Source organism: Arachis ipaensis, chromosome B08, assembly GCF_000816755.2.
Source record: "Arachis ipaensis cultivar K30076 chromosome B08, Araip1.1, whole genome shotgun sequence".
In the NCBI taxonomy this organism is placed as follows: domain Eukaryota; kingdom Viridiplantae; phylum Streptophyta; class Magnoliopsida; order Fabales; family Fabaceae; genus Arachis; species Arachis ipaensis.
The window spans coordinates 75,569,051-75,578,163 of record NC_029792.2 but is presented as its reverse complement, the minus strand read 5'-3'; the positions used below and the strand labels follow the sequence as shown (position 1 = coordinate 75,578,163).

The 9,113-nt window shown below is 33.8% G+C and overlaps 2 protein-coding genes and 1 long non-coding RNA gene across 20 annotated transcripts; 2 read left to right on the top strand and 1 right to left on the bottom strand.

The window, feature by feature from the left end:
* On the bottom strand, positions 523 to 5,117 carry LOC107613596. Of its 18 annotated transcripts, none has more exons than XR_002352612.1 (12): positions 4,796 to 5,114; positions 4,535 to 4,716; positions 4,398 to 4,433; positions 3,871 to 4,151; positions 3,357 to 3,535; positions 2,514 to 2,734; positions 2,350 to 2,406; positions 2,115 to 2,224; positions 1,899 to 1,971; positions 1,513 to 1,577; positions 1,264 to 1,355; positions 523 to 1,148 (listed from the first exon to the last, which is right to left on the bottom strand). It is a non-coding gene; the product is annotated as an uncharacterized LOC107613596 (long non-coding RNA). The 18 variants fall into 18 exon arrangements; XR_002352613.1 differs by having other exon boundaries at positions 2,350 to 2,382; XR_002352614.1 differs by having other exon boundaries at positions 2,555 to 2,734.
* Positions 6,016 to 6,738, top strand: LOC107611142 (ATP-dependent DNA helicase pif1-like). Its single transcript, XM_016313100.1, has one exon. It carries the CDS (start codon positions 6,016 to 6,018, stop codon positions 6,736 to 6,738), a length of 723 nt encoding a protein of 240 aa, XP_016168586.1.
* LOC107611141 lies at positions 6,785 to 7,252 on the top strand. Its single transcript, XM_016313099.1, has one exon. The coding sequence runs from the start codon at positions 6,785 to 6,787 to the stop codon at positions 7,250 to 7,252; it is 468 nt and encodes a 155-aa protein (XP_016168585.1).

The window sequence follows — 9,113 nt, the reverse complement described above, 5'->3', positions numbered from 1 at the left end:
TTAGTTGGGTTAAAACGGCGGTTCAAACCGCCGTTATTTCCAGATAAAATGGCATTTTTTGTTGGTTAAAACGGCGGTTCAAACCGCCGTTATTTTCAGGATAAAATGGCGTTTTTTGTTGGTTAAAACGGCGTTTATGAACCGCCATTATTACCTTGGCAGAGTGGCAATTTTAGTTGGTTAAAATGGCGTTTGAAACCGCCGTTTTTACCGGATTAAAACGGCATTTTTAGTTGGTAAAAACGGCATTTTGAACCGCCATTTTTACCTTAATAGTGGCATTTTTATTGGTTAAAACGGCATTTAAAACCGCCGTTTTTACCATGTTAAAATGGCATTTCATATTTAAAATGACAATTATAAGCCGCCATTTTTACCGGGTAAAAGTGGCATTTTTTTATAGTTTAGAAAGGTAGTTTTAACCGTCGTTTTTACCGTATTAAACAAATAATTTTTTATCAGTACGTAAATCATTTACTAACATTAGTAACATATATTAAAGTTGATTCTCGTCCAAACAAAAAGATACAATATTTTCTGCTTACTTTATTAAAGGTATTACTTGAACAAAAAATCTAATAAACATGCCAAAATGCATTATCAAGTGCTGATTTCTATTAACCGGCAATACAACTATACAAGGTACTTCTAGTGACAGCAATCCATGGGCAATGACATCACATGAACTGGTTCATAAAATTGGAAGTATAAAATTTATCCAAGAAATAGGAAGGATGGCTCGTAGTTCAAGAACAAGAAGCATCATTGTCTCAAACCTACTCCAAAGCATGAAACTAATCAACTTTCTATTCTTGGCCTAAGGCAAGATCGTGCCAAGCATCCGCATTAACATCTTGTGTCTCCTGATCTGATTAAAAGCAAAGCACAACAATTTGATGTATTTGGCCATATATCAAATTTGACAGTGGCTTCGTTCAAAGACAAAACCTGAGTGAAGAACGCTGCCCCAATTATTGATTCCTGCACCCTTCCACATAGAATAAGGTTAATCCATTCCCAACACTAATAGCCATATAATATATTAAGAAAATGCAATAACTAAGAGTAACCTGGTACTCAGAAAATTGGCCTTTCACAAATCTAAGAACCAAACTTGTCTTCCCTGCTCCCATGTCCCCAAGAAATACCTACCAGATCATTAATCATTATTCATCGCCTGATCAGGCTTGCCTCTTTTTCTAATGATATTGATAAAAGTATATAAAATTGTAATATAATTATTTATGAACTAAGCTTATTTACCTTTTTTTTTTCCAGGTAGTTTTTACCGTCATTAATTTGTCTAATGATATTATCAAACTATCTGGACTTGCGCATATATCTAATTTTGCCATCTGCTTAAAATAAAAAGTGCAAATAGTAATAGTTATTCACTTTGATAGTTGAATTAATTGACAAATTTGGATTCTTCATCTGCTCCTATTTATAATCTTCCTATGGCTATATATTCTATTATTCTATCAATACATTTGGAAATTGGTAAGCAAGTACCTTGATGAGTTACAATTTCAATGCTACAGTCAAAGCCTCCATGGTTTCGATCACAAGAGCAGAAGCTGAGTCAAGAAAATAAACAAGTAGAATGGTAAATTCCTTAGTAAGTTGGAGAACAAATGAATAAGATACAATATCTCAGTCATTACATGGAATTTCTTGATGAGCTCACCATCATCAATTCTCTTCGCCACCAAATAATCCTACAAACTAACCCTTATCCACTAATAAAATGGTGTTATAGATATAAAAATAATCTTATGCCTTCACCTAACAGTTAAAGTGTCTATATGATTTAAAACCAATGATGTGCCTTAACAACTTAAGCTTTTAGGAGCGAAACCAATGATGTGCCTTAACAACCAAAGATATTGCCTTAATACCTGATTGTTTGTCAATGTCATAGGGGTATTTTTCTGCATTGGAAAACACAGCCTATATCAAGACTATTTATCCCTGAAAAAAAAGGAACGAAAAAAAGTGAATTATTAAAAATTATTAAAAATAAGTATACAAGTTCAGAGTAGAGAGAAATTAAGATAGAATTTGCATTTTAGAACTATGGTTTTAAGAAAAAGTGTAACAAATTTGTTGCCTACTTGAGATTGCTGAATTCGTCATTGATAAGGCATCTGGCAGTGCAGGACTTCCATCTCTAAAGCATATGATCGGCAACATACTCTGGAGCTGTTTCAATTCTTGAGACATCCTAAAGAGAAGAACATGGCAAGTTAGTGAGTTACAGGGTCAACAACTCAGAGAGAGAGAGAGAGAGAGAGAGAGAGAGAGAGAGAGAGTCTAAAATATTTAGCAACTCAGGAATATAAAACTTACAGGGTCAGCATGGAAGAAACCATGAGATAGAATCTGCTCCAAGTAAGATAAGTGATCCTTATATTTTAATTAGAATTCTAGAATAAATCAATTACTCTATTGAAAGCATCCTCTAAAAGCAATAAATGAAAGTTAATAAAGAGGAAGGGGGAAGGGAGGGGAACCTGATTTCTGGAAGAAAATGTAAAATTTAGACTTCACTCACTTGTCTCTCAAACAAAGGCTTCAAAGCACGATTAGCTTGCAAATTAACTCCTTGAATAATACTATGCAAATGGGAGGTCCCAGATCCTTCAGGGTCATCCTCAATTCTTCTTATCTTTGATTCAATATCTGTTTGCAGTCATCACATGAACACAGATATCCAGTTCCCTTTATGATTCCTCTGAGAAAAAAAATACCAAATACACTGAAAGAAATTATTCATTATAAAAGAACAATGACACCCTTGAGAAGAAAGCAATATACTAGTAATTAGTTTACCTCTCTTGACCAGGAAACATATTTCACAGAAACACCATCAAAAATACCAGTTGATATGTTGTAACTATCAACATTATATAAGAATTACACTAATAGATAGGCAAACCTCATTAACAAAAATATATAATTACACAGCAAATTGTGGATATACATGTTAGGATGGGAGTAGTATATATTAGTAATTATTAGGAGAGACTGGTCAACAATTTCACCTCTGCAAATTGAGGAGTTATATGACAAATGAAGACAAAATAAGAGAAAAGAACAAATTGAGGTCAGTGTTGAGTGCTTGGTAGAGAGGGAAGCATGGCCACTTGTTTGAAGTTTCATGCTCCCAAGTGCACTTGAAGCATAGCAGCAGCACCAACCTCAAGGGGTTACAGTAATTATTATTATGTTTGTAATAAGATTTATTTTTAAATATTAACTTTAGTAAAAATTAATGAACTTCTCAGTAAGACTAAAATGAAAATAGTCATTGCATAAACAATTGCATCTAGGTTAAGATATACAATCACACGGACCTGATGGGGAGGTACTTGAAATGGGAACCGTAGAACACCTAAGAATATTAGACTTGGAATTAGTGGGTAGTTTCTGAACAGTGTCAGTGTACTTCCGGTTAAGTTGCACAAAGAAACCAAACAGCACAGCATGTCGCAGATATGACTGCCGCTCATTCTCCCATAGATATGGTTGATACCTTCACATATGAAATCAGATAAAAGAATCATTACCAGACCAACAGAAAGAAGGATACTACAAATTCTCTCGAGACAAGAAAACAAACAAAAACTACATTTCAACCTCCCATATTTAAACCATGGAGCCTAAGTATCTAGCAGTATCTGCTACCATATAAGCATTAAATGGTGGATGTTGCTTGCCAAATCATGACATCTTCAAAATCAGGATTAGTAATTTAACAAATTTAGTTATCATAAACCATCTATTCATGGATTGTAAATTGCTTCCATCAAATATTATTTACAAGGCGAAAAAATGAAAAAAATTGAACAAAAGAATAAGAAAACTTACATAAGCCAGTCAATAGGATCAAGCCTCTGAGAAAGGCGGTTTAATAACTGATCTGAATGTTCTCTAATGGCTGAGGTCTTCGAACTTTGGTCCTGCTTCCTCCTGACAGATACTTTTGCCTTTGCGTTTCTATGTAATTCCCCAACCACATTTGAATCACCACCAGACAGTATATCAGTGGTAAATTTTACATCTAACAAAACTTGCAAGACTCCTTTTTCTGACAATTGATGAGCACCACTATCTTGAGAAGAAAGGAACTCCTCAAAGATACCAATCACCTGTTTAATAAAATACAGTTACTGTACATATACGCATGCATATTCCTATGTGTTGTTTGTATTCAGGTTCAGGTCCAACATATTATATGAAAAACTTTTACAGATCTCAAGACATGGAAAAAATATGCATAAAAACATTACAGATGATGAATTTTATCAGCACACTTTAAGATTAGAATAGCATAAATCACAGTTTCTTGTAATAACAGAGGGAAGAAGAATAGAACAGAGGAGGAAATGCCTCACCTCCAATTTCTTCTAACAAGGAAGAAAATAAAAAACCTAGAATTAAAGAAAAAGACGTAGTCATTGTTAGCATAGAACATGGCATATTTATTAATCATGATTAAATAGAAGAAGATAATACAAATTTGTACACTAACCTAGATGTTCAATGAAGCTCGATGGAGATGGAGAAATCGCAGAACACAACTCGATGCCGTAGAAAACACTTGCGCAACAGATCTCATCAATGGAAGAGAAGCGTTGATGGAGGAGATCGCCACCGAAGAAGATCGTCGGAGGAAATACTTGCGCAACAGATCCTCGTAGTTTTATGAAGTTTCTGCAACTTGATTTTCCATTTCAAATTTTTAGGTATTTTTCACAACAGTAGAAAGTTGAGAGAGAGAAAGAAGATCAACCTTGCTCTCACACAGAAATTGTAGCTGGAGGCGAACACGCCGCCGGAGGAGAACCTTCTAGAGCAGATCGTCACTGGAGAGAGCACACAATCTCGTCAGAGGATAACGCCACTGAGAATATCGTCGCCGGATTAGCCGCTGGAGTAGATCGTCAATGGAGCAGCCGCTGGAGCAGATCGTCATCGGAGCAGATGCTGGAGCAGATCGTCGCCGGAGTAGAGCACAGGTCTTTGTTTTTGGGTTTGGTGGCAGCGCGCGTTAGGTTCAGGAATAATGGGTTTTCGCCTTTTCGGGTTAGGTGTTGGAGAAGTGTTTTATTTGGGCTTGTTTTTTCAAATGATGGGTTTTGATAATGGCGGTTTAAAACCGCCAGAATCACCAAAATCGCTATTTTATACAAATTAATTATGGCAGCATCATAAAATGCCATAATATCTGAACATTATGGCAGGTCTTTAAAACCGCCGTAATATAATTGTCATTTTAAACTCTTTTTTTTGTAGTGAAAGTATCTCTAGAAGTATTGCTACAAGGGTCCAGACAGGGTTGCAATGGAAGTTCACAACAGTTCTAATGTTGATGAGGTCCAACAGTTTGTTGATGCAAGATGGATCGCTGCTCCAGAGGCATGTTGGAGAATATTTAAATTTAACCTTTACCGAATGTATCCATCAGTGGAAAGGTTACAAATTCATTTGCCAAATTAACATCAAGTGAGCTTCTATGATCACCAAACCATTCCTGAAATACTTAATGATGATTATTTCTCTAGAACAATGCTCACTGAGTTCTTTGCCCTAAATAATGAGGAGGACCAACAATCTAGGCATCTTCTGTACAGGGAAATTCCATAATATTACACTTGGCACAACAAGGAAAAGGAATGGCGTCGACACAAGACGCAGAGGAGATCCATTGGTCAAATTTATAGTGTATCACCTTCAGAAGGAGAAAAATTCTATTTGTGTATTCTGTTATCTAATGTCAGAGGACCAATCAGTTGGGATGACTTGCTAACAGTTAATGGGGTCCAATATTCGTCCTTCAAGTAATCTGCTCAACACCGAGGATTGTTAGAGAGTGATAGTAGCGTTCGTGCGTGTTTGGTTGAGGCTTCTGTTTTATGATTGCCATGTGCTTTACGAGGGTTGTTTGGAACCATCTTGATATTTTGTGAGCTTACAGATGTAAGAAGCTTATGGGATGAATTTTTTTCATATATGGTGGATGATTATCCGTCAACCAGCACTACAACAGCCTTAGTGTTCACAAATCAGCTACTCAGGGATATAAATGATATACTCATTCAGCATGGAAAACAGATTACACAATACGCTTTGCCAGCTCTAACTCATGAAAATGACAATGAAAACTCGATACCCAGGGTTATCCAAGAAGAACTGTCGGTCGAAGTACCCCGGGAAGACCTGTGTTCCATAGAAAGATTGAACAATGACCAATCTAAAGCTTTCAAGTGCATTATGGATATAATTGATCGAAGAGAAAGTGGAGTGTTCTTTGTTGATGGGCCAGGAGGAGCAGGCAAAATATTTCTTTACAGAGCTATAATTACAGAATTGAGAAATAAGGGTCATATTGTCTTGGTAACTGCATCATCAGGAATAGCTGCAACATTATTGCCTGGGAGTCAAACAGCTCATTCTAGGTTTAAGATCCCAATTAATACAAAACCATCATCCATTTGCAACATAGGCAAACAATCAGATCTTGCAAAGCTGATTAGACAAACAACGGCAATCATCTGGGATGAAGCACCAATGGCAAATAAAAAATCAGTGCAATCATTAGACCGCACTCTGAGAGACATATTAGCAAACGATATGCCATTTAGAGAAAAAGTGATGGTGATGGGAGGAGATTTCCGCCCAGTACTGCTTGTCGTACCGAAAGGCTATACAAATGATTTCAGCTTCTATAGTTAAGTCTCATTTATGGGCTTCCACTAAAATTCTCCATTTGCGATAAAATATGCGATCTTCTAATGATCATATTTTTGCTGAGTATCTTATGCGCATTGGTGATGGAATTGAGCCCACCATACATGAAGACTTTGTACGGATACAAGCAAATATGGAAATTCCGTGGGAGGGTGAAACATCGTTACACAAGTTAATAGAAGAAATATTTCCAAACCTAAAATCTCATGGGTGGAACGCTTCTTACATGGTAGAAAGGGCAATATTGACGCCAAAAAATCATGATGTGCAGCAGCTTAATGATATAATTATCAACCAGTTTCTAGAAGAAGAACAAAATTTAGTCTCATTTGATGAGGTAGAAGGAGATGCTAATAATTTATATCAACAAGAATACCTTAACTCAGTTTCTACAGGCGGGTTGCCACCTCATGTGTTGAAGGTGAAAAAAGAGGCACCTTTGATGTTATTGAGAAACATAGATCCTAAGACTAGCTTATGCAATGGTACCTATCATTAGTAAAGAATTGATGTTAGTAAAGAACAACATTGCAGATACCTATCATTAGATTAAAAACCGCACAAAATAGAGGTAATATCGGATAATTATAGATTTGAATGCTCTAAAGAGGGTTTAATGGCTTCCTTTGTTGTGCATGTGTAGGAAATCCAATCTCAAACAAGAAATTTTAATTTTACAGGTTTTATTTTTTATTGTTAAATTGTCGTTCAAATATAATGAAATATGTATTGGCATATGGTATATTTTATTGATTTCTAAATTTTGTAGTTCTTCAAGGCTCAAGAATTTATTGATAAGGAGATGTGTAAGGAATTGCTAAAGATTTTTACTCAATACAAATTCAGAAATTACTTTAGGTTTATCTTAACGTTTTTACGTATAGTTTGATTTATAATTTCCAAAAAAAACACATAATTATTTTTCTTCTTTACACTTTTTGCAGGCACATGAAAGATTTTTCAAATACAGATCCGTACTTTGGCTTACCACTTAAAAAAAGGTCCCCAAACAAAGAAAAAATATGACTTTTGAATATAGCTCATCTTTTGTAAATAATCATATTTTTATATTTATTTTTATGACTTTGAGTTAGATAGAAGAAGATAATATATTATAATAATTACTATTTTATGGATTATGTTATTTGTAGATAAGTGACGTATATATTCATTATAATTAAATCATTTTTATATTGTTATTATTTATAGATAGGTAATATATGATTATTTTAATTTAAACATTTCTATATTAGCATAAGCTATTCTATATTATTATTTTTAAGTTATTCAAATTTAAAATTTCAAAAATCATTAAAATAATCAACTTTAAATCCCATAAAAAAAGTGGTTGACTAGTATATATAATGCCGATACGGAGTTTTCGTATCCAAATTTACATTCCAATATTGTCCTTAATGATAGAGATTCTCTCGTACATGCGTCAGTTACTTTAAATAAAAGAACTTTCACCGTTAACAGCAACACATATTCATCTATCTCATTTTCATTCTGTATTTCACTAATAGTTGTAGGAACCGTAACCTCTTCTTTAATTCTTTATTCCAATCATTTATCCTTTTAATTAATTTTATCGTTTTCAATTTTTCTTATTTCTCTTTCCAATTTTGAATGTGCTTCTCTGTATGTAACAATTATTTGGATGAGTTTTTGTGATTTTCTGAACTAGATAATGACTATGTCAAATGTTGATTTTCGACGCCATGTATGAAAAGAGGAAAAAAATAATTAGGGGTGATAAATAATTTTTTACCGATCTTATTATTTTATTTTGGGTATATTCTTTATGTGAGTATTTTATACCAACAGTTTGATATCGTTATTCTGTTAAAATTTTTTTATCTCATTATTCAATTTTTAGTGCTTCTCCTCTCACCATTAGGTGCACTTTTCTGTATTATTACTGTTGCCATCGTTCTCCTTCCTTCAACATCGTGATTGTATCGCCTCCATCTTTTCCTCGCTTCCATTCACTACAATTATAAATTTTATACCGTTTTTTATTAATTTCACGCATAACTTTCACTATTATTTTCCTTTCTCTTCAGTTTACTTACAAAACTGTATTAATTCTTATATATTTTTAATCGCTTTTTCACATACAAAGTTTTCTCTCATCAATTTAATTTAAAAAAAATTATTTTTTTATCTAATATTTGGTTTTTAATTTTTTTTTACATGTATATACCTATCAATAATGAACTGAAGAACTCTCATAAATTATTTTGTTAAATCTTTTTTATTTTTTAAACGGTTCTCTACAAGATAAAATTATTTTTTAAATTTTTTAAATTATTGATTATGTATAATATTTTTTAAAATTTTGAGTGCATCAATATTTA

Coding starts and splice junctions, on each gene's coding strand:
- LOC107611141 (XM_016313099.1), top strand. CDS start 6,785: ATGCGATCTTCTAATGATCATATTTTTGCTGAGTATCTTATGCGCATT.
- LOC107611142 (XM_016313100.1), top strand. CDS start 6,016: ATGGTGGATGATTATCCGTCAACCAGCACTACAACAGCCTTAGTGTTC.